General features: G+C 41.7%; 1 protein-coding gene across 1 annotated transcript in view; it reads right to left on the reverse strand.

Annotated features, from left to right (window-relative positions):
• Nucleotides 1–25782, reverse strand: part of myo1d (myosin 1D) — a 562434-nt gene that overhangs the window by 250047 nt on the left and 286605 nt on the right. Inside the window, exon 17 of the mRNA XM_078223777.1 lies at nt 2400–2623. Coding sequence (XP_078079903.1) covers nt 2400–2623 — 224 coding nt within the window. The remainder of the gene's footprint in view (nt 1–2399; nt 2624–25782) is intronic.

Below are 25782 nucleotides of genomic sequence, written 5' to 3' on the forward strand. Positions count from 1 at the left end.
TTATGGAAGAAAAGATTTATTGCAGTGTAATCATTATTGGTTTAAATAATTTTTAACATTTCAGTTTACAATCTCATTTCTCTCAAAACTATTTCCAGAAGATATTGCATTTTACAGTGTTCTCTTCCTTGAACTGTTCTCGACTTTATGGAAAGCAATGATATACAGTCATATATCTGGGAATTAATAATAGAAAGAAGAGATGGCCAATAAATTGAACAGGTATTTTTCATTGGCCTTTACTATAGGGGATACAGATAACATCCCAGAAATAGCTGTAAATCAGGAATTGGAAGGGAGGAACTCGGGAAAATTACAATCACTAGGGAAGTGGCACTAAACAAATCGTTGGAGCTGCTGGCTGACAAATCCCCGAGTCCTAATGGACTTCATCCCAGGATGTTAAAAAAAACGTGGCTAATGAGTTAGTTGATGCATTGGTTTTAATTTTCCAAAATTCCCTAGATTCCAGGCAGGTTCCATTAGATTGGCAAATAGCAAATGTTTATTCAAATGTTTATCCCTTTATTCAAAAAGGGAGGGAGACAGAAAGCGAGAAATTACAGGCCAGTTATATCTGTCATAGTGAAAATATTAGAAGATATGAATGAAGATGTTATAGCAGGGCACTTGGATAAGCTCGACATAATCAGGCAGAGTCAACATTGTTTTGTGAAGGGGAAATCACGTTTAACCAATTGTTGGAATTCATTGAAGGAATCACACATGCTGTGGATAAAGGGAAACGGTGGTTGTTCTGTACTTAGATTTTCAGAAGGCATTCGCTAGGGTGCTATATGAAAGGATATTTTGGAACATAAATACTCATGGTGTAGGGGGTAACATATTGGCATAACTAGGGATTGTCTGGAAACAAAGTAGGCATAAATGGGTCTTTTCCTGATTGACAGGATGTAACGAGTGATGTGTCACAGGGATCAGTACTGGGGCCTCAACTTTTTACAATTGATATAAATGGTATTTATTTATTTTTATTAGTGTCACAAGTCGGCTTACATTAGCACTGCAATGAAGTTAGTGAAAATCCCGTACTTGCCACACTCTGGCGCCTATTCGGGTACACTGAGGGAGAATTTAACATGGCCCAACGCACCTAACCAGCTCGTCTTTCAGAATGTGGGAGGAAACTGGAGCACCTGCAGGAAACACAAGTAGAAAGGGGGAGAACGTGCAGACTCCGCACAGACAGTGACTCAAGTCGGGAATTGAACGCAGGTCCCTGGCGCTGAGAGGCAGCAGTGCTAACCACTGTGCCACCATGCCCCGTCATGGCCGGGGGGGGGGCCCTAAAATACAGTGAGTCATTCAGAAATCCATTGACTTTGGCAGAACTGGAAAATTCAGCCAGTCGGTGGGGCTGTAAAATTCCACCCATGGTGCTAAATTTGCCAATAGCTAAAAAAGTAAGTTTTGAGTACACAAGGAGGCTGCAAGGGATATAGATTTGGTGAGACCGCATGTGAACAGTAATGGTCTCCTTATTTAAAGGGTGTCTTTTGAGGAAAGGTTGAACAGGCTAAGCTTGTATCCCCTAGAGTTTAGAAGAATAAGAAGTGACTTCATTAAAACATATAAAATCTTGTGAGGTCTTGATAGGGTGATGTGGAGAGGATGTTTCCTCTTGTGGGAGAATCTGGAACTATGGTTCACTGTTTAAAAATAAGACAGATATAATGAAAATGTCTTTTTCTCAGAGGCTCTTGAGTCTTTAGAACTTTCTTCCCTCGAAGGCAGTGGAAGCAGAGTATTTAAATATTTTTAAAGCAGCGGTAGATAACCTTTTACCCCTTGTTTATTGGGGCTAGGCGGGAGATCACAATCAGGTCAGCAATGATTCAATTGAAAGCTGGAGCAGGCGCGAAGGGTGGAGTAGCCTATTCATGTTTCTTATTCATATGTCTGTATGTATATTAAAATATGCACTGTTATAATGCAATTGTGTTTCTTGAAATTTGTCTTTTTATTAAGACTGACTCCCTTATAATTTCCCACACACCATCATACATTATCAAAATTTAGGTATTGCAGTATATTTGGCGTATAACATAGAAATGGTAAGCATGGTGTTGAACTTGGAAACAGTTTTTGAGCTGATGTTTAGCATTCTCTGTATTCTGTGCAATAAGTGATTGATTCAGGAATAAATTGTTAAGCTCGAGTACACATGGTGAAAATGAAAGTAGTAAGTACTGGCTATCATAAGTGGTTGTATAAGTACTTATCAAAACTGAATCTAGCTATGAACATGAGGCAAAGCGTAGGGGGAAAGTTCAAAACTATAACATGAGCAGAAGATACAACATAAAAATTATGGCAAGAGTTTGAAGTGATAGTACATGATTACCAAACTGTGCTGATAACGATGCTTAGTTAGTTACCTTTGAAAAACAGACTGCAATGTGTCCTCAAATTTACGCAGGACCTTGGGTGGAGCTGGCCATTTCACGTGTTTTCCATAATCTTTCATGCTCCCAACATTCTGGAAGCGCCTGCTTACCTCCCGGATATAAGACTTCACTTTGTACTTTCTGTAGTGGTTTATGATAATGTAGACAGCTCTGGTACGTTTGTAGCGAAGCCGAGCTATGGTACCTCTCCAGACCTGTAAAAGAGTTAAATGCTTCATTACAGAGAATGGACCAGAAAGACCGCAAGATATCTGAAAGAGAAGAGATAACTGTGCAAGTATTCATAATCCTCAAGTAATTTAAGCCAAGTATCTACAAAAATCTAATATTCCAAGTTCGACTATAAGGTGAGTGTTGCTCAACAAAGGATTCCTGATCCCCTGTAGTTTTTATGTTGTGTTGATTACGTGCCATCCTTGGGCTCCCAAGTGCACATTGGATTACATTTACCATAGTTAGAACCTTCTTGGTTCAGATGGACAAAAATGTAAGATGCTTTCCCACTGGAAAAAAATGAACATTTCTCGACCTTGCATTCTTTCTCTCTCAAAGTTATTCTGCACCTTTCTATCACTGACAACACTAAGGTAATCTGATTTCTGGCCTTTATTAATGCAGCTCTGTCAACATCCTCCAGGAGAAATGTTGCATTGTGAAGCCTGAAGGTTAACTGAACCTCCACATTCTTGATAGTTTTTTTAAATAATCCACCTTCCTGCAGTTGCTAAGATCAGGAATTCGAAATCTAGAGAATCAATCATTTAAAGCCACAACTACTTGCTCAATGAGCAAACCTAACCAAACCCTGTTCAATCTTACTCATCCAATTTACAATTGCCCTTTCGGAGCCTGACAGATGATCAACAATTCACCCCTGGGTATTTCCCTCCCAAATATCTATTCACTAAAGAATAAAACTCCTGCTCATCAAGACATTACAGTAGATGAGTCCAATGACACCACACCTTTGACTGAAACTTGACTCATGGGTTCAGAGGCCTTAGCTCTTACTGAAACCTTTGTGCTTGCTTATATTTTTATTCTTTCATAGGCTTTGAGCATTGTTGGCAAGGTCAGCATTTGTTTCTCATCCCTAATTTCCCTTGAAGGTGCTGAGCCACCTTCCTGAATTGCTGTGATAGTGGTCACATCTTGAATTCTCCCTGTTATTTTGATGCCATTAACTCATTTGAACAACATACCTCCTCTCATGGCCATTCCCTTGAACTTGCCATCTCTTGTGGCCTTTCAATCTCTTTCCTCGGTCTCAAATCACTAACAAGGCCATCTCTGACCAATTCCTTGTATCCCTCACTTCCAAATCCCACTTCCTACTGCATCCCTTCTGAAAAGGCTCCTCCTCCTTCTCCAAATTATAAACAATAACACTTTCAAACACTTTACTGGCTCCATTTGACATATTTCTGTACCAATGATTTGCTGAGCTGCTCCTTAATCTCAACCCCTGATAGTATTGTTCCTAAGAAAATCTTCTATGGCTTATTTCTTGGTGCAAACCATATCTTTACTCCCTCATGTCTGAAGGACAAAGACTTGAGGGCATCTGGCAAACAGCTGGTTTAGCCAACTGGCCTGCAGTCTGGCAATGTGATATCAAGTATTATTGTAGCTCGCTCTCTGGATCACTCTGGAGAGTAAAGTATGCTCCAGATTATTTTCTTTATAAACCATCTCCATAAACCTTTCTCCCTGCCCTTTCAAAATGTTCATGGAGTTCATGGACTTTGTTGCCACTAAGACGGAAGTCATGCATCCTCTGCCTTTGCTATTTACTATCTTTCCAGCAAACCCTGAGTTTTCCTCAATTTCTCTCCCATCACATCAATGAGACCTACCTCCTGTCGCCTTGAATCTACTCCCACTGAAATGCTGCTGGTTCAATTTCCCTTTCCGCTAGTTGACACTGGAAGTGGTACCTTCTCTTCAGGTTACTGTCAGCCTTCTTTTAAAACCCAGCATCATCAACCCTTCCTTCAGAAATCCACTCTGTCCTTGTAAACTCTCATTCCATCTCTAATCTCCCTTCCTTCTCCAATATTTTTAAATGTATTATCACTTTTCAATTCTGTGTCCATATTTTCAACGCACCTTGTAAATCTTCCCAATCAGGTTTCTAGTCCCTGCTGAAACAGCCCTAACCAAAGTTTCGGATTCTGATTATGTTGCATTAACTCAACATCCTCCTTGTCTTCTCTGCAGCACAGCCAAAGCATCTCGAGTGATGACTTCTCTTTCTGTCACTGAACTGTTACCTGCGTGGCCTCCCAGGGATTTAACATTGGCAACTCTCCTCTTCCTCATTTATATTCTGCTTCTTGGGTATATTATTTGTGCACACGGGATTAGCTTCCAGATAAACGGTGACTACATCGACTACTCCCTGTATTACCAGACTGCTTTGCCTGACATCCAGCTTGGAATGAGCTGCCATTTCTTCTAGCTCAACAATGAAAGGCTGAAGCCATTATTTTCAAACCCCACCACAAAAGTGCACTTTGCTGCTGTTGTGGTAGGTGTATAGGATCTGGTGTTAATGTTAATGTCTTTTAGAAATTAGGCATGTATGTTACACATACAAAGCCTTCATGGAGTATTACAAGTATGAGGTTTATATGGCTTGCGTTTTGGGACTGAGTTTAGTTTAGGATAAATTGAAGGGCTCATGTGACCTGCTCTGAAGTCTGCTTAACAACAGGTCTGGCTGATGTGGCTGTTAAAGATTAAAGGGAGGCCAGGTTATTTTGCTGGAAAGAAGGTGCAAGGTGGTCAGTTTCAGACAATGACAGAACCATTGGTGTTTACAGTGGCGAGACCGGCATTCTCCAAACTCCCAGGAAGGTGTTGAGAATGTCAGCTTGTAAACAGTTATATTTTAAACTGTCTATTTACTTGAGCAGACTAGCTAATCAGCACTTCTGTTTGGACACTCGGTGATACACATTGTAGATGTGCTTTGAAAATCCATAGGAACCATTGAAGGATCAGGTTGCAGGCTTTTCTAAAATTTCAGTGGAAGTCACAAACAAGACAATCTCCCATGAACTGGGAGGGAGAGAGCAGTTAGAGACTGAAAGTCTCTATAGTTTGTCATGTAAAAATATGGGTGGGAACTTGCACTTGGATTGAAAAGACCAAATTCACATGGATTTACAAAAAAGGTTGGAAGATTCACCTAACTTGTGTCAGAGAGAAAGTTTTCAGAAAAACCTTATGAAGGAGAACTCTGGGTTAAAAATTACGAAGCTGGGAAAGAAATGTACAAAAGTATATCCTTGGGAACTAAGAACTGCTTTGGACTGGATCTGGAGAAAATAAAGGACTATTTAAGGGACAGTTTAAGGTATCCCTGTGAAGTGGACTTTTTGGTTGTGTTAGAAGTAAAAGAGGAACTTTCTGTAGTTTAAAGCATAAGTTTCGGCATGGTGGTACAATGTTAGCACTGTTGCCTCACAATGCCAGTACTCCAGTGTGACACTGGCCTTGTGTGACTGTATTGAGTTTCCTCCAGGTATTCCAGTTTCCCTCCCACAGTCCCAAGATGTGTAGGTAGATGAGCATGGGGTTGCAGGGCCTGGGTAAGGTGCTCAGTTAGAGAGTTGTTGCAGACATGGCCTCCTTCTGCACTGTCGGGATTCTATGAAAAAATAGTGTTTTGTCAATAGTGCTTTTAGTCTGGTTGTTACAGTAAAAGTTCCTAAAATGTGAAATCTTGTCATGTCATCCTTTCAGCTATCAACTGGAAATTTCAAATTTATTTTAAGTTATCAATCTCTACCTGGATTGTAAACTTAGTTTGATTGGATCAAGACAGATTAACCTTTACTCAATTTGACAGCTTAAGTTACATAAAGATATGTTTGGTAGAATCTTACAGGAATTTGACAAAGTGTCAGTTCTGGTGAGAAAACTGGCATGAAAGTCTCCAGATCTTGTGACTTTAAGTGTCAAAAAGAGTGGGTGTGGTTTGCACCATCAGTCTGGTGGGGCAGGAACTCAGGTTTGGAAACCGGCTCCACTGAGATTGGGGCACCGTTCTGAAAAGGAAAAAAAATATCTCCTCCTCTCACCCTCTCCCCACCATGGCCTTCTACCCCAACCATTCACCACCAATCATTGCTGGCAACCGTAACCCCTCCCCTCATCCCACCCATGGCATCAGCCTCCTTCCCTTGCTGCCGATTTTCAGTTGTCGCCAGATCTTGAGCCCCACCAGCGATCTTGCGGACAGACACTGTGGGCTCAAGTTCTTGCCCCTTGGCTCAGTAATGAAAAAAACGAGGGAGGAATTAAGGAGAAAATGCAAGACCAGGCTAGCTATGTGTAGTAAAAAGCTTTCAACAGAATGCATGTAGAGTCCAGCCATGCCTCACTCGTTATGCATTAAACCTGGAATTCCTTAGAAACAGCACTGGGTCAAATGTAGAAAAATAACTATTCCTCCGGCTAATAGAGTTTCAAAATAAGAATGTGTCTTCATAGTCACTAGCATGGAGAATGCTTTCACAATGGAAACCAGCAGGCATTTATCTGCCTGAAGTAGAAACGTTTTGTTTAACAGGAAATTAAGATAAAGGCGCGTCTTTGAGAATCTTAGAAACCCTACAGCACAGAAAGAGGCCATTCGGCCCATTGAGTCTGCACCGACCACAATCCCACCCAGGCCCTATTCCCATATCCCTACATATTTACCCACTAATCCCTCTAACCTACGCATCCCAGGACACTAAGGGCAATTTTATCATAGCCAATCAACCTAACCTGCACATTTTTGGAAGTCAATCTACATGCGAATTTGAGTGTATATTTAACTTTCCATTAGTATTCCATGGAATCAGTTTCATAAATGTTCTCCATTCAATCATGGATTATTGATAATGCTGTCTTTAAAGGAATCAAACTGTGTAAAACAGGAGGATTTTTTAGTCACTTTCAAGATGAACTTTCAGGAACTAAAGAGGATTTTGTACAAATGAAACAGAATCCCAGTTGTTTTACCCAATCGTACAGCACAGCAGGAGGCCATTTGGTCCATTGGGCTGTGCCAGATCTTTGAAAAATCTATTCAAGTCATCCTACCACCCCCTATAACCCTTCTAACTTTTGATTCCTTGTTAATACATGGAAGAATTGAGAAGCAGAGAACACAGATTTAAAGTGATTGGCAAGAGTTAAAGACTTCATGAGGAAAAGCTTTTTTAACACAGCAAGCGGTTTGCAACACACCTGCTGAGGAAAATTAAATCACAGCTTTCAAAAGGGAATTGTATAAGCATCTGAAGGAGAAAATGTTTGCAGGTCTATGGGGAAGAGGACTAGGGAGTGGGACAACTAAACTGATTTTGTAGAGAACCAGCATAGACTTGACAAGCCAAATGTGCCCTCCTGTGCTGTAACCATTCTATGATTCTATTCTAAGTATACATAAAATTTCCTTTAGTAAGCTACTGTTGAATCTGCTTCCAGAACCATTTCAGGCAGTGCATTGCAATGGAACCATTACATGACAAGAGGTTCAGGCATTTGGTGAAATAATGGTGCCCTAACCCTTTGTGGATCAAATCTGCTCGTCTCACCGAAATATTGTTCATTGTTAGAAAGTAAAATTCATGGGTATCATTTTATTTGTAAATAAATCTCTGTTTAGCCTGCATCAAATGCTTTGCAGGTGTGATGTTATCTATCATTTGGTGTAACAGGAAAATGCAATATAGTCTTGGCATCCGAATCAAGGGGCGATTGATAAGACTGGAATTGCACTAATCCAAAAACAAAGGAAAATAAGGATGCAACATTGCATAGAAAGCAAAAGCCTCCCGCCTCAAGTAGATGAAAAAAAAGTCTGAAGTATAATAATACTCACAACATTTATTTTAATCTGTAGGCTCTGTAATGTCTAGTTCAGAGAGTGACTAGATGGGAAATCAGGAGAGAACTGTCATGAAGACGAATGCAACAACATCAATAATTGACTATTCCCAAAGTGTACACAGAAATGCACTACTTTGCCAGAATTTGTACTTGATAATTTCTGCTAATGGAAGATGGTTTAAGAAAAAGTAAAACAAGAATTATCTGTCTGTTCCTTTAACTTATGCTCCAGTAGTTTCATGAAGGGAGTTTATAAAGGAAAAAAACGTTCAGAATGCAATTAGGTTTGGCTTTTTCCAACTTCTTGAAGCTTTAACAGAACAATCTTTTATTGGCTTTGTTCTACATTAAAGGTAGAAAATAAAATTAATTCTTTAGGGTGACATGCTGTGAGCAAGCTGCTTGTAAATTGCTTTTCCAAAACAAGCAGATGCAGCCTTTCACAATGTAGCTTGGAATGGATGGCTGGGGGCACTTGATGGGGGCATAAGGGTTCCCTTGGTAGTTTTGGGCTTGTGTATGATTGCATTCTGACTGTGATCCAGTGTAATGTTAGATATTACTAGCTGCACAAACAAAGATTATGAAGTAGAATTGCCCGCCAGACTCAAATTCAACGTATTTTAAATACATTATATAATTCATTGAAACTTGATAAAGGAACCAATATATTTTAAAATTTATGCTCTTCATTCTGCACGGTGGCACATCTTTGCGATTAAATTTAACCAAACTTTAGTTGCTTACAAGACAGTTTAAAAACAAAGTACTCAATAGGTTAAGTTGTTACTATTTTTTTTAAATGGCAGCTTTGCTTTATATAAAAGTTTCAGTCACAAAGCATTACTGAAGGCCAAGATGGTTAAGATCCCATTATTTCCCATCCAAATTTATCCCATTTCCAATAGCTCATTTACCAGCTCTACTGACCTACCATACACCAATTTTGTTTCTTAAATGGATGAGTGAAGTTAATGCATTCTAAAATCTGCAGTCTAAAGTCTTGGTGTGTTCTCACTTCATCATATTGTCATCGGGTCATCAGCCATCTCATCCCAGGCAGGGTTTTGGACTGAAGATTACAGGTTACGAAAGCCAGCTGTTTTCTTTACATGCACCATTGACCCACACGAAGAAAGGGACCATAAAGGAGGAATGGGAGGAGGGAACCAAAACTCAAAATATAACTTAATCTCCCAAAAAAGAGATAAATTTTAAACAGAGAGGGGGGCGATACTCTCGGCCTGCTGTGCTGCTCGAGTAGTGCAACAGACAGGGAGACATCAGCAAGGGCCGTTTCGCGGGCTTCCTGCTGGGCATCACTGCCTCCATTCATCTCTGGCACTAAGTTTTTCTCACGTAATCAGCTCTGCACTGGAAATCAGTGCAGTGCTGATTACAATATGGAAATCTTAATTTCCATGTGATTAGCTGGCCCGGGATGGAATTCTCTGGCCCACTAGCGTCTCTCCCTCCCCCCCCATCTCACGCTGGGAGTGGTTCCATCCAGCGGGGTTTACTCCTGCTCCCCACTAATGGGGAACAGGCAGCCTGACCCCACTATACGGAAGAGGGACCCTGGGAGGTCAGGGTAAGAGTGGGTGCTCCTTGGGCAGTGCCGGTCTGGCACTACCCAAGGGGCTTCTTGGCACTGCCCAATAGGTGGAAGGGGCTGGCCAGCAATCTGGAAGCTGGTAATGGGGGGGGGCACTGAACATGCGCTGGTCTCCACTCTGACAGATCGGCGCATGCGCAGTGGCCCGCTCAGCGCTATGCTGCCGGCCTCTCAGGTGGGAATTGGCCCCAACCACAGATTTCCAGAATGCATTACGCTGAGGCACTTTGTGATGCACAGTGTTGGAGATTCATTCTGGAAACCATTCTTAAAAAAAAAATGGTGGGATTTACTCCCATTTTCCTGCACGTTGGGAATTTAGAATTGTTTTGGGAGAATCCCAGCCAGAATGTTCTTAGATTTGCAAATTATTTGTTGAATCAACACATTCTTGAATTTAGGTCTTCAGTTAAAGGAATTATATTCCTCAGCAATTGATTTTATTTTTTATTGAAATGAAAATATATGACATGTCATCTGACGTGACTGGTACTTGACAAAGGTGTCAGAGGCAAACAAAGGGAAATGGCCTGATCAATTGAACAAAATAATTATTGTATTTTGGCATTATGCATATTGGCTCTTCACAACTTCAGGATATCCCACGGCACGTCACAGTCACAGGGTACTTTCTTTTGAAGCGCATTGAATGTAGGGGTTGTGGCAGCTCATTTTCTCTCAGCAAACCCTCACAAAATGCAAAACAGCACTGTGCGTCAGGTGTGGTTCAGTTTTGCTACACTTTTGTTTCCAAGTCAGAAGGTTAAGATTCAAGGCCCACTCCACAATTTGAGCACAAAAATAGAGTTTGACACTCCAGTGCAGTTAAGTAGAATCAGCGTGGGTGGAAATTAGGATTGGCTGAAGTCAGAAAATACTGGTGGGAGAAGTTTATAGGTCCCAACAGTATACTGATGGGCAGAGCACTAAGCAAGACATTATTTGGTGCTTATAACAAAGGAAATGTAATAATCATGGAGGGCTTTAATCTTCATACAGACTGGGACAATCAAATTGGCAAGAGTAGTCTAGAAGATGAGTCGGTAGAATGTTTTTGTGATAGATCCTTGGAGAAAATGTTGTGGAACAAACTATGGATAAAGCTATCTTAGATCTAGTATCATGTAACGAAGCAGAGTTAATTAGTAATGTCACAGTAATTTCCACTGGGAAATAATTATCATAATTACCATTCAATTCCATGCTAGGTTTGAAAGTGACATTCTCCAATCACAAACAAGCATCGTATCCTTGCATTTATGCCAAAATAGAAAAATTGTTGGGGGTCTAGTCTGGCTTCCTAATGTAATTTGGGATTCTGTTCCAGGGCCCTAACAGCACCTCTGGGTGTGGGAAGAGACAAGAAGATTCTAGATATTGAGGCTCGCAGTACATGAGGCATAAAAAGTATTATAGTAAAGGCACGACTAAGATGGGTTTATCACTCAAATGCCTGATACTAGCTTATCCAAGAAGGTATCATACAGTGAACCGCAGTTTGGTCAATGTTCTCATGGTGGTTAATTCAAAACGTAAGATTGCCTGAAGACCAATTTCATAAAACACATAAGAGGCATGATTACTTCATGAGGACAAAATAGCAAAAGATGAATCACGATGGCATGACAAAGTTTGAAGCAAGTTGTTATCCTGCTACCAGAAAAAAGGACCCAAAGGAAATCAAAGAAAAGTAAGCCAAAAGTAAGCCAAAGCATCTTGAAAATCAGATATCACAGTCGTTTGAGAACCAATATGTATTAATTGGATGAATCATAGGCTATTATCATCAATGATGGACATACCATCGTCATCATTAACCCTTGTTTTGGTTGAACTGATCAAGATACATGCAATAAAGTATTCATCTTAATGTAGGAGCAATTGACCCGAGGGATTTTAGATGGGAATAATGGTAGAGGAAATTAAATCTAAAAGCTTTCAATTCCCTTGGCCATGCATATCCAGATTGTGGTGGTTTATATAATTTTACAACTGATAGCCTTCTAGATGCCTACATTTGAGCTGCTATATCTGTCCTTGTTCTTTTACACTTAATTTGGCGGAATGCAGCAATATCTCACCATGGAGACAAGGCATTGTCTTCACAAGGACTGTGCAGTGGTCTATCTGCCAATAAAACTGTTTGAGAGCACATTTCCACTCCATCTGACGAAGGAGCAGTGCTCCAAAAGCTTATGGTATTTGCTACCAAATAAACCTGTTGGACTTTAACCTGGTGTTGTGAGACTTCTTACCAATAAAATTGTGGCCAGAAATGTTTGCAACAGGGTGCGAGAGATCAATCTTATTCAATTGTGCTGGTTCTCTCATCAGCTGATGCTGGCCCAGTCGAATAGCTATGAACCTCTGCACTGCTCAGTTAATGGAGACATGACCAACTCAATCTTGGTGGTGGACAATGAAACTGCCACCAAAAGTATGTTTTATTTTGTTGTTTGCCAAGGGCGTCCTCCAAAATAATAAGAGTAGTGATCAATAAAGGTGGTAGGTGGTGTTCAACAGGAAGTTTATCTGACCATATTTAATGTTAAAAGATGAGACTATACGGCATCTGGACTCAATGAGAAAAATGCCACTCCTACCTGCTTCCACCGCAAGTGGGTCTATTCTGCTGGTCTTATCCAACAATGGCGATGGAGGGGTTTGGCACATTGGCTGTGATTCCATGGCTATGATTTCATGAACACAGCTATGTCTGGCTGGTGGCTTACAGGTTTATTTGGTAGCACGAGCTTTCAGAGCGCTGCCCCTTCATCAGGTATGGGGCAGCGCTCCGAAAGCTCGTGCTACCAAATAAACCTGTTGACTTTAACCTGGTTTTGTGAGACTTCTCACTGGGCTGGTGGCTTGATTGTACCTTTGGATGGGTCTCACAACTTAGGCACCTGTGTCCAGATGTTGTGAAGGAATTAAGAGTTTGCTGGACTGAGGTTAGTTATAATCAAGCAACTTGCTAAACAACTTCAAAGAGCACTAACATTGAATCACATAATTTAGGACTAGAGTCATAGGTCATCTCATTATGTTGGTTGGGATGGCAGGCTTCATTCCCTGAAGAACAGTTGTGAATTCCTTAGGTTATGTAAAGCACTTGGAACTTACTCAATATGTGCTTCTTCAAAACCATGAGAACACCATGCAAGTAATCTCACTTACAGGCAATTCAAAAAAATAAAATTACTAGTTAGCTCTACAACTAGGCTACTGAAGTTTGGTTTTTGGGTTATTTCAGCTAGACTGGCCAGAGATCAATTTGGGGATTCGTAAGAAAGAGGACGGTGGGGTTGGCTCAGGTGAAGCATTGCCCACTCATGAAGTTAGTCAGGGTGAAACAACTGGTAGGCATGGTCAGAGGCCTAATGGTGGTGGGAATTGGAAGATCACAGCATAAAATGTGACGGTAAAGAGGTGGGTGACCTGAGGCTAGGGTGACCGAAGGTCAATGCTGAGGAAAGGTCTGGAGCACCTGTGATGCCCAGTGAAGTTGTATCCTATTCATAAATTTGAACATGGACTGTGTTCCAATGGAAGCTTCTGGAACTATCTTTTATATTTTAAAATGGACATTCTCAAGGTGGCTAAAATTGCTGCCAAAGGGTGAAGTTTACAACTTCAAAACAGACCATCTCAAGTTTCCAGTGAGTTCCTAGTTGAGTCTTCCTTGGTGGGAGACTTTTACTTTAGTGGATATGCCTAGACATTTACCCCTTTGTGGAATTCATTCCTGCCATCTCTGAAGTTAATTCCAAACACAAACTCAATGGATTTTTAGGCTCTAATTCTCCAAGTTTGCAATTTGACAGGAAAGAACTGACAGGACCAGTCATCCGCAAGTTAAAGGTGAATGACCACCATCTATTTCCTTTTATGGAGTGATGTCTTGGACCTTCCAAACCATTCGGGTTAGACAATAGCATTTGTCATGTGACTGAAACTGGCTGCCAATAACAAGTTTTGTTCCATTACAAAGACCCAGAAAATACCTGAGCAGCCTGCAAGAAGACCACTATCAGCTACAGAAAAGGCAGTGTCACGTTTGCCTTTTAAGATCGAGGAGGCTGTAAAGTTTTTAAAAGCCTTCCAGCCTGATTCCAAAACTCAAGTCCATCTGTAAAGAAATCTAATCCTACTATGAAAACCAGAAGTGTCGAGTTTCACCATCTGCTGAACATGCATCACTTCAAGAGAAGCCTGCAATAATCCAGATATCTACTTTCAGCAATTTGAACTCATCTGAACTACAATCCAAGAATGAAAGGGACTCCTTTCTCTACCAGGCTCACAATGACTTATCTATCCCCTACAAGGCAAATATGTGAAGAGTTAACTATTCTCCAAGTGATGTAGAGGTACTCAGAGGTTGGGGGAAAAGAGGAAATTGGACTGGTTGGCTGCAAGTTAATAGAATTGAGCTTTAGATGGGAAGGTAGGGCAACTGGATTGGAAGGGATAAATGAGAAAATTAACTGGGAGAAGGGCATCGAGGATAAATGCTAGGCCAAAAGGAACTGATAAATGTAGGAAGGAAGTCCCTAAATTGTAGTCATTTGCAGCCACAGGCTAATAAAAGAATGACATCACAGCACCATCTAGCTGGGAGGATCAGCTGGGATGATTGTCAAAGAGTACCACCATCAAAATGAATAGGATGATTCCAGCATGATGACAATAGTGTGACAGCAAACTAGTAATACTTCGCCCTATTTGTAACAGAAAGTCATCATTACTTAGCAAGTAGTAGGTGGTATAGAAGATTTTTATGATAATAAATTGATTAACATATATTATCCAACTTCTTATATTTCATTGAACATTGTACGGTGGCCTGGCCACATTTGATTTCTATTCAGACAGCATAGGTTTTAATATTTGCCTCAATCATCTTTCATTTTCTGCTACACATTTTAAGTAAGGTAACAGCATTGGGTTATTAATGGATTAGGCTGCAACGATAGAGCATTCAATCACAAACCAACCAGAAAAAGATGTTAAACACCCACTAGTGGAGACAACGTAACCCACTCTTTATGACATGCCTCTCATCAGTCAATACTGAGTGGTGTTTATGACGATGACACAGAACTCCACAAATGATCATCCTGGCCTCCAACTGGAAAGGAGGAAAATGTAGGAGTGAAAAGGCAAGTGGCAGGTTCTTCAAAACTAAAATTTATAGATTTCTGTGACATTAGAATGAGATATATAATCTTGTCTATTCATGGTTTCATTGTATGACTTAAAACAGGTAATGTAGTTCTGATTAGTAACAAAAAGAACACATTGCAAGAGATTACATAATAAATTGTATTTTTGTCATGATGCAGGTACACAGTTCAACAAATAAATGGCTTTTAAAATAAATGATGTGGAGATGCCGGCGTTGGACTGGGGTAAACACAGTTAGAAGTTTAACAACACCAGGTTAAAGTTCAACAGGTTTATTTGGTAGCAAAAGCCACAAGCTTTCGGACCCTTAAGCTCCTTCTTCAGGTGAGTGGGAATTCTGTTCACAAACAGGGCATATAAAGACACAAACTCAATTTACAGAATAATGGTAGGAATGCGAATACATTGAGAGAGGCTAAAGAGATGTGTATTGTCTCCAGACAAGACAGCCAGTGAGACTCTGCAAGTCCAGGCAAGCTGTGGGGATTACAGATAGTGTGACATGAACCCAATATTCCGGTTGAGGCTGTCCTCATGTGTGCAAAACTTGGCTATCAGTTTCTGCTCAGCGACTCTGCGCCGTCGTGTGTCGTGAAGGCCGCCTTGGAGAACGCTTACCCGAATATCAGAGGCCGAATGCCCGTGACCGCTGAAGTGCTCCCTAACAGGAAGAGAACAGTCTTGCCTGGTGATTGTCGAGCGGTGTTCATTCAACCGTTGTCGAAGCATCTGCATGGTTTCCCCAATGTACCATGCCTCCGGACATCCTTTCCTGCAGCGTATCAGGTAGACAACGTTGGCCGAGTTGCAAGAGTATGTACCGTGTACCTGGTGGATGGTGTTCTCACGTGAGATGATGGCATCTGTGTCGATGATCTGGCACATCTTGCAGAGGTTGCTCTGGCAGGGTTGTGTGGTGTCGTGGTCACTGTTCTCCTGAAGGCTGGGTAGCTTGCTGCGGACAATGGTCTGTTTGAGGTTGTGCGGTTGTTTGAAGGCAAGAAGGTGCCTCCCGAAGATACACAAGGTAAACACACCTGGCCGTCCCATTGTATCGGGCAATGGGACCGGCTATGTCGAGGGCATCCTGAAACCCATTGTACAAAGAACCCCCAGCTTTTGTCGCGACACTACGGACTTCCTACAGAAACTCAGCACACATGGAGCAGTTGAACCAGGAGCGCTCCTCGTCACAATGGATGTCTGGGCACTCTACACCAGCATCCCCCACGGTGATGGCATTGCTGCAACGGCCTCAGTGCTCAGCGCCAACAGCTGCCAGTTTCCAGATGCAATTTTACAACTCATCTGCTTCATCCTGGACCACAATGTCTTCACCTTCAACAACCAGTTCTTCATCCAGACACACGGAGCAGCCATGGGGACCAAATTCGCACCTCAATATGCCAACATCTTCATGCACAGGTTCGAACAAGACTTCTTCACCGCACAGGACGTTCAACTGATGCTATACACTAGATACATCGATGACATTTTCTTCCTTTAGACTCATGGTGAACAATCACTGAAACAACTATATGATGACATCAACAAGTTCCATCCCACCATCAGACTCACCATGGACTACTCTCCGGAATCGGTTGCATTCTTGGACACACGCATCTCCATTAAGGACGGTCACCTCAGCACCTCACTATACCGCAAGCCCACGGATAACCTCACGATGCTCCACTTCTCCAGCTTCCACCCTAAACACGTTAAAGAAGCCATCCCCTACGGACAAGCCCTCCGTATACACAGGATCTGCTCGGATGAGGAGGATCGCAACAGACACCTCTAGACGCCGAAAGATGCCCTCATAAGAACAGGATATGGTGCTCGACTCATGGATCGACAGTTCCGACGCGCCACAGCGAAAAACCACACCGACCTCCTCAGAAGACAAACACGGGACACGGTGGACAGAGTACCCTTCGTCGTCCAGTACTTCCCCGGAGCGGAGAAGCTACGGCATGTCCTCCAGAGCCTTCAACATGTCATTGATGAAGACGAACATCTCGCCAAGGCCATCCCCACTTCTTGCCTTCAAACAACCGCACAACCTCAAACAGACCATTGTCCGCAGCAAACTACCCAGCCTTCAGGAGAACAGTGACCACGACACCACACAACCCTGCCACAGCAACCTCTGCAAGACGTGCCGGATCATCGACACAGATGCCATCATCTCACGTGAGAACACCATCCACCAGGTACACGGTACATACTCTTGCAACTCGGCCAACGTTGTCTACCTGATACGCTGCAGGAAAGGATGTCCCGAGGCATGGTACATTGGGGAAACCATGCAGATGCTTCGACAACGGATGAATGAACACCGCTTGACAATCACCAGGCAAGACTGTTCTCTTCCTGTTAGGGAGCACTTCAGCGGTCACGGGCATTCGGCCTCTGATATTCGGGTAAGCGTTCTCCAAGGCGTCCTTCACGACACACGACGGCGCAGAGTCGCTGAGCAGAAACTGATAGCCAAGTTTTGCACCCATGAGGACGGCCTCAACCGGAATATTGGGTTCATGTCACACTATCTATTTATTTATTCGAGGAATTAAGGGCTATGGGGAGAGAGTGGGTAAATGGAGTTGAAATCAACCATGATTGAATGGTGGAGTGGACTCGATGGGCCGAATGGCCTTACTTCCGCTCCTATGTCCTATGGTCTTATGGTCTTATCTGTAATCCCCACAGCTTGCCTGGACTTGCAGAGTCTCACTCTCTGGAGACAATACATCTCTTTAACCTCTCTCAATGCTCTCTCCACTCACATTGTTTTACATTTAAGACTTGATTAGTTGTAAGTATTCGCATTCCTACCATTATTCTGTAAATTGAGTTTGTGTCTTTATATGCCCTGTTTGTGAACAGAATTCCCACTCACCTGAAGGAGGAGCTTAAGGGTCCGAAAGCTTGTGGCTTTTGCTACCAAATAAACCTGTTGGACTTTAACCTGGTGTTGTTAAACTTCTTACTGTTTTAAAATAAACACAGATCAAGAACCAGCAATATATGCAGTATCAGTGGCGTTTATAAGTCATAATATGCAGATGCTAAATACTCTTGTTTCTTTTGACTATATTCCTCCCATAGGTGCCACTGAAGTCTGTGGTTTTAATTATGCGATTGTAAGGCATTTTCAAGCATTTAATTTGTCTTCTAATGGACTTCAAAAGGGGTCGTTACAATGCCTTATGTTGCAGAGAGTAGAGCTGAATACACTTGTACCCAATCCAGAGTCGTTTCAGGCCTCAGTCTGATTATTTCAGAAGCGGATATGCAATGGATCCTTGTGACCAGGATTTGAATCTTTTTCTTAAAGCCAAATTACTCTTTTGCTATGAAATTCATGTTGTTTAATCCAAATTATTGCATAATTCAGATATTTCTACCTCAAAAAAAACACAATCATCTCCAACGAAGATAGATTGCAAATGCTCAAAAGTCAGCACATTGATTAAAACTGATAAATTGCTCATTCTGTCTTATAATTGTTTCAATTGTTAAATGCAGAAGAACAAGTTGCTCCCTCATCTTTAGAGCCTAAACATAGATTTGTAGATATGATGTGTAAATGTATAAGGAGAAGCAGCAGCAGCTTGGGGGTGATACAGTTTTGACTAAATCGATTGAAGCCTAATGTACTTATTTAGATTATCAGCCCATTCCAGTCTAATCCCATTTGCTAGCTGAGAGAGAGAGTATATGTACGGGCAGTTATTGACCTAGATGAACAAATAAACCTTTGGGCCTTGGAACGGATTGTCTGGGTTTTCGCTTTGAGATTGGCTTGTGTGGGATGTTGTGTTGGTGTGTCTGAGGGGGTGTCTGTGGGACTGGATATGTTTGCATTAAGAATTGTGGGTGTGAGAGAGATGGTCCATGTGCATGTGGGAGTGTGCACGCAATGCGGATGAGCACATTTATAATTTAAATCTTGATCATAGAAAGCTGGATCAATATTCTCTTGTGTTGCTTCACTCTGATTCTGCAGTGGTATAAATTTATACGGAACCTTGCCTCTGGAGGTTAAATGGGTAGTATGAAGAACTAGGGGTGATTTTATGTGGTTTGCAGAAGGGCTGCACTGGGGCACTTTTTTTCCATGCTTTATACTCTTAGATTGCACATCTGTCTTAACAAGAGCTATGCTGAGCCACAGCAACAGACTCGTATGCTCGCAGACAGATTTTCCATCACTTACGATCAATCACTAATGAAGCAAGCATCGATGTGTACATATCTGAAGTTGAATACATAAATTGTGAGAAGAGATGAGGGAGTATCAACATACATTATTTTGAAAGATTTAATTGTTGCTTGGATTGTGTTTTTTGTGTCTGTTTCTGTTCATGTTAAAATGCAAATGTTCAAAATTCAACAGCTAATAATATAATCAGGTTAGCTGACTGGGAGCTCTTCTTGACAATGCGAGACAGCTGAATTATTTGTAATTTAATACATGATGATTTTGTTAATTTCATTGCCTGTGTATGTTGATTTGACAGAATTACATTAGGCCTGAACTTGCTTGGATTGCCATTTTGTCCAAATACTTGTCATTTTTTTTATCCCAGCGTGCCCGACCTTCCAACTCAGGCCAGGCGAGATCCAGGCAGTGCAACTTGTCCCTGAGGCCCAGCGTCAAAATACAGGACAAAGTGAAGGAGGCGAAGCCCCACTTACTTACAGCAGTGTTTAAAGGCCCTGTGAAATGTAAAGGTCTTTGTAAGGCCAGGGTGAAGATAAGTGGAAGGGGGAGTGGGGGGTGCAGATCATAGGTGAGGGGGGCTGACAAGAATTATGGATGGGGGATCTTGTGCTGTTGGACCTAGGTGTACCCGAACAGGCACCAGAGTTTGGCGACTAGGGGATTTTCACAGTAACTTCATTGCAGTGTTAATGTAAGCCTATTTGTGACTAATAAATAAATAAATAAGCTGGGTGGGAGATTGGTGGCGGATGTTTGGGGGGGGGGGGTGGGCGGGTGGTATTGACATCATGGGGGATGTTATTGGAATGTGTTGCATCTTGGGTTAGGCATCAGGGAGAATGCATGGGGAAGAGTTATACAGATCTTGGCTTGGGTTCAGCTGAGCAGAGTAGTGGAGGTGCGGGGGGGGGGGGGGGGGGGGGGGGGGGGGAGGAGAGCCCCTGGGGAGTGCAGTGTGTGGGGGAGACTGAGGGTCGTAGGGTAGTGACTGACTGCGGGTAGCATCGCTGGGCCATGATGGGGTGTGCTCCTGTGGTCAGGGTGGGTGGAGGGGGGAGATTCCTGTGGGAGGTGGAGCTGGGTCTATATAATCGTTACCCAGAAGTTGGAAATAGTTCTAATCGTTGTAACTATTGGTGTAACCCAGTCGGAACCATCTGAAGTTCAGGTTTAAATTACATTTTCAGTTGGTTCCGAGTGCATTGCAATTGCCCAAGTTGCACTCTTACCTATGAACCTCCGCATGAGGCTCCCCAATGTATCTTTGAGGTTTCATCCCTCCGTCCTCCCAAACCGACCAATTGCTCTCCAATGTCCTTAATGATTTTTGACGAGAGCTAAGGGGCACCATTTAAGAACAAGAGGTCTCCGTCTTAAAAGGGAGTTGGAGGAAATGTCTTTGGTATTCTCTTACCCATAAAGCAGTGGAGACTGATAGACATGAGAGTGAAGGGTTATGGGAAGACAGACAGGCGAAAGTGGAATCGAGAACACAACCAGATCAGCCACATCCTATCGAATGGCAGAGCAGCCTCAAAAGGCTGAATGGCCTACTCCTGAGGCTTATGTTCCTCTAAACATTGAGAATGTAATATTTACAGGAAAAGGGGCTTAGAAAGAGAATAAAGGGTCAAGACCCTAAGCTTGAATGAAATTGCCCCTGTATTGAGAAAATCTGAAGACTTTTCGCGATGGAATGCAACACAGTGAATCTATAAAAAGCTATTGAAAATTCCTTTAGGTCCACTTGATGAAATATATTTAGTTGTGAACCTGGCAGTTCGTATATGGGTCACACTGTGGTTAGGTCTTCCTTAATAATTAGAAATTGTTGGCTTGCATTCTATTTGTTGACATTGTGCTCCATCTTACTTTGTCTATGCCAGTTTTAGTATTCCACAAAGCACGTGCTGCGAGATTCCAGGAGGTCTTTGTGTGAAAAATAAATCGATTAAGGCAACCAAAAATATGACAGAAGTAAGTGAATGATGGATGCTGACACAAATGATAAATGGTTTAATAGCAAAAGGCAGTCCTGGATAGTTTATCATCATTAATTTTTAAGTGAACGAGCTGCAGGTACATTTATTCATTCTGTACTTTCTGATGAAATAATTTCTGGCTTATTTGGCATTAAATAGGTAAAACATCACATTAGTATTAAGCTTGTTATTGGGGGAAAAAAAAGCAAGAATTCCCACAGTTGCTTGGTCAGTTTACCCATTAAATAGGCAAGCCAATAAGATCCCCAGTTTGTACTGAGTTAGTTGATCTCTGTCAGGGATTAGAGGGAGAAATATCTATTTTGGTGCACCAAATATTTTTCCTTTGCACTACTGTGAAGTAACCTCATGATGTTTTTTCCACATTAGAGGCGTTACCAGAAATAGATGCAGTTCCGGCAGTGCAAACATTGGGTAAGGATAAGAATAGGCTTACTTGTGATGCCTCACAGGGCTGAATCACTGGCAGACAGCCGTTGTCCAGGCTTATACATGAAGTATGGCCGTGTTTGCGAGGTTCTAGCACACAAGGGACCCAACCAACAAATGGATCACTGTCTTCAAGAACAAAGACTGGGACTAGAGTAAGGGAGAGTTACTCTGTCTTAATTTCTAAAATTTAACAGGAAAATGACCTTTGGCTGGTTGAAGTTGTTTGGCTGGGACCCTGAACAAAATGAGATATCTGGTAGTAATGTAGAAACTCACATCTCGCTTTCTCTGAACAGACACCAATGACACCTGTGGGCTGCAGAGACTAAATTCAGAGGGAACTAGATCAAGGCAATCTACATTTCAGAACGCAGCTGGCCAACCAGCAGCTACTAGGACAAAGACCCCTGCAACCTCCCTTTCAAATTCTTCAGAGTTGGAACATTAATAATCTCATGAACCCAGACAAAGGGATGTATACCTGTCAAAGCTAAATTGGAGAAGTGGGAGTCATGTGAAATTATGCCCTCTAGCTGATGGAACCTGCAATATTACCTTTCTTCAGCTGCAAAGCTCAGTCTGCCATCCTTCCATCTACCAAATAGCAGCATACAGGCTCTGTCCAGGTTTGAATGCCTAGCCCATCTACACTGTTTTTACTGGAACTTTGGTACCATTGCCTACAAGACTGATTCATCTTGCCTGTTTCATCGTAGAAGTCAACTTTACTGGGAAAGTGGATTATCCAGCATCAGTTTAGCCTGCCAACCTGTGTGAAGGAATACCCTGTTGGACTTTGATTCTGGACTCTGGACACAAATGAAACAATAATCCTTTTCTCTGTGATCTTTGCTCTGTAAATCTTTCTTTCTCTATCTTCCTCTTGAAAAGGAGGCCATGCTGCTAACCTCCTCCCATGTTGTATATGTGCGCAAATAAACTAACCCTCTGAATTCATCCCATCATAAGTTTGCTGTGAGGTTATTAATAGAAATTGGATCACATCAAAACGGAGGAGTTGAGAAATATGCTGCCGCTTATAAAGGAGGAAATCAAATCATAAATACCTTTCTGATTACACAGGGGTGGCAAGAGGAGAAATCAGGGCTGCTTAAATTAAACCTCTTCCTGTCCATAACAATCCCATAACTTCATAAATGAAATGCATAAAGGTCTTGGAAATTATCATGGTTTTGTGGTAATATAAATCAGGGTCTAGTTTTAAGGCCGATTAAATTGGATATCCTAGATTAAAGAATTGGGCATATTAAAATCAAACAGTCAAACTTTGGGCAGGTCAGACTTGACTACGGTCAAATATACAAACACACAGAAACATATCTGGGCCTGGCCCATCAATCACCCATCAAAGATCATTGCACTCTGAGACCCAGCAGGAGATCATCGCACCCCATTGAAATGTACGGGCCTATTGTTAGAAGCCCAGATCGGGCCAGACTTTGTCACCTAGAGTTCCTGCAATGATCGCCCCGGTGTTCTGTCAGGCAGACATCAAGAAACCCACTGGGTATTGGGACCTACTCCCAGGACATAATTGGCCAGAAGCCAGAGAAGTTTCTGGAAAGGCAGGCAGGTAGGTGGATAAAGGTACGCATCTCAGACACACCAGCAGCGAAGACTCGATGAGGGAGGCAACCTTGACCATCCAGAAGATTGACCAGAGAAGGAAGGAAGGAAGAAGCTGCCATCGAAATTCACTTTCATGACAATGGATCTGGAGGGTTGAGAATCGGGCCTGCAGTTTAACCAAACCATCTTTGCGGTTAGTATACTCGAATCTGGGGTACCCTCTTGTTTTACGAGGGTAATCTAAGGGTTAATAGTATTATTATTAACTAACTTATTGAACCTTTACTTGTGATGGTCCTTTGTCCATCTTGCGAATAAGGGCACCGGGGTAAAACCTTTGAGTAAGCAAACTGGTCGAAAGGTACAACAGTTTCAACTAATTTGCAAGTTGATATCACAAATGGAAGTCTTGATCTTGGATGCTTTTGTTCTATCAATCAATTTGCAACTAGGGATACAGCCTCTTGTGTGTTGCATTACATTCCTGCAATATACAACTTGCTTACTGTGGTAAAGGGGCGATCCTTTGCAGGTCAAATGATCGGACTGGACTGAATGGAATGGAAGTGTGGGAAGGGCCGGCCCTATCGGGAGTGAAGGCGCGCGTCCTGGAACTAGGAGGAGTTCAGTTGGAGACAGGGAGGAGAAGAAGAAAGCAGACCTGTGAGATGTTTTCATGAGACCCTTGAGTGTATATAGTTATATTAGTTAATAAACCCTTCTTGTTGTTGGAGCCACATTGAGTCACCTCCAGTTATCACACATCTCAACTAGAATGTTTTAAATACACACACACCAAGTTCTCTATTTTGATGCTTCTGACGACGCATTTAATAGGTATATAATTCTGACCATAAATCTCACTTTTGTGAAGCATCCATCAATGACATGCTTGCTCCATATAAAGCAAATTATGTTAGAGCTGAAATCTGAAACAAAAATGAATTATTGGGAATGCACAGTGGATCATTCAGCGTTGGAAAAAGATAGATTAGCATTTTAGTGATTATTCCCAATATTTCCTGTTTTATTTCTGAATACTCAAAGTTTCCAGGTATTATCATTGCAAGTCTTTGCTGGCTAGGAAAAATATTTTGTTGCTTGGCAACAGTGCTCCTGGACTACTGGTGTCCAGAAATTGTCTATTGGCTAGTCCAAAAATACTATGCAAAAAGCTGTTTTGATGCCATCTCGAAAAAAAGCTCCCATTGAACGTCTTTCCCCTTATTGAAAGATGATATATTTGCCTTTATATCTCACTATCACATCATAAAGAAACTTGTTGTGTGGAGTGCTTTATTTCTGGAGGACTAAGTGTTACTATAGGCAAAACAGTCATCTTGTGCCACTTGTATTTGACAAACAGTTGGGTGTTTGTATTTGGTTGTACTCGTTGAAGGGAGAATTTGACCCGAAGACAGGAAAACTCACTGGTCTCATTATAATCATACTAGGAGATCTTTTAATGTGCACCTAAATAGGCAGACAGATCCTTAGTTTATTTTCCTAACTGCAGGATAGACACATTATTTGTGTCACACATGATTTCTGTTACCGCTGAAAGGTTTATCATTGGTATTGCTATTCAAATTCCCTGATAGAACGCCCTAGTCAGAGAATTGGACCACACAAGTTAATAATCTTATTTAAATATGCATTAAATAATCTTTACTTGTAAAACATAGGTAATATGCTCTGAGGTATATTAAAGTATTCTGTATATAACTTTAATGAAGGATTTTCAATCAACAATGTACTAGTAGTGAACTCTGCCTTTACACCTCAAAGTGCCTTGAATACAATTATATAAAAAATAATTCACCCTCCTCAACAGTTCATTATTTACTTGTGGTGCCTTAGGTAATGAGAAATTTATTGGAAATAGTGCCTTCACTTTGGCTTGATGCACTTCACTGCATTGCTAACTGAGGAAGAATTCTACTTGTCTGGTAAGTCGGTTGTAAACTGGGATAACAAAGCTTGTCAGTAAAGTATAGTACAAACAAGCCACGCTGCTGCGCAGGAGAGGATTCTGCTTGGTAGAATTTTAATTGGGAAGACCAGCTGCTGCCTCCTGCTGTGTAAATACTGAGCTCTGAAACAACAATCTTGCACCCAAATGTTGCTTTTGGAAACATAATACATCAGTATAACTGAAGACTGCCATTAATAAACTTCAGAACCTACTATTAACTGAGAATGGACCTCTAATGTTGTCACATTTCCATTGCATAATATATGCTAAGAATATGGGAGAAATGCATAAATACATTCTGAAAGGTATAATGAGATTGTAGTTCCAGGGTTTTGTTGTCCTAAAAGCTAGATAGTCACTATCCCCATCTATAGAATCCCTACAGTGCAAAAGGAGGCCATTCGGCCCATCGAGCCTGCACCGACAACAATCCC

Source organism: Mustelus asterias, chromosome 11, assembly GCF_964213995.1.
Source record: "Mustelus asterias chromosome 11, sMusAst1.hap1.1, whole genome shotgun sequence".
NCBI classification, from domain to species: Eukaryota; Metazoa; Chordata; class Chondrichthyes; order Carcharhiniformes; family Triakidae; genus Mustelus; species Mustelus asterias.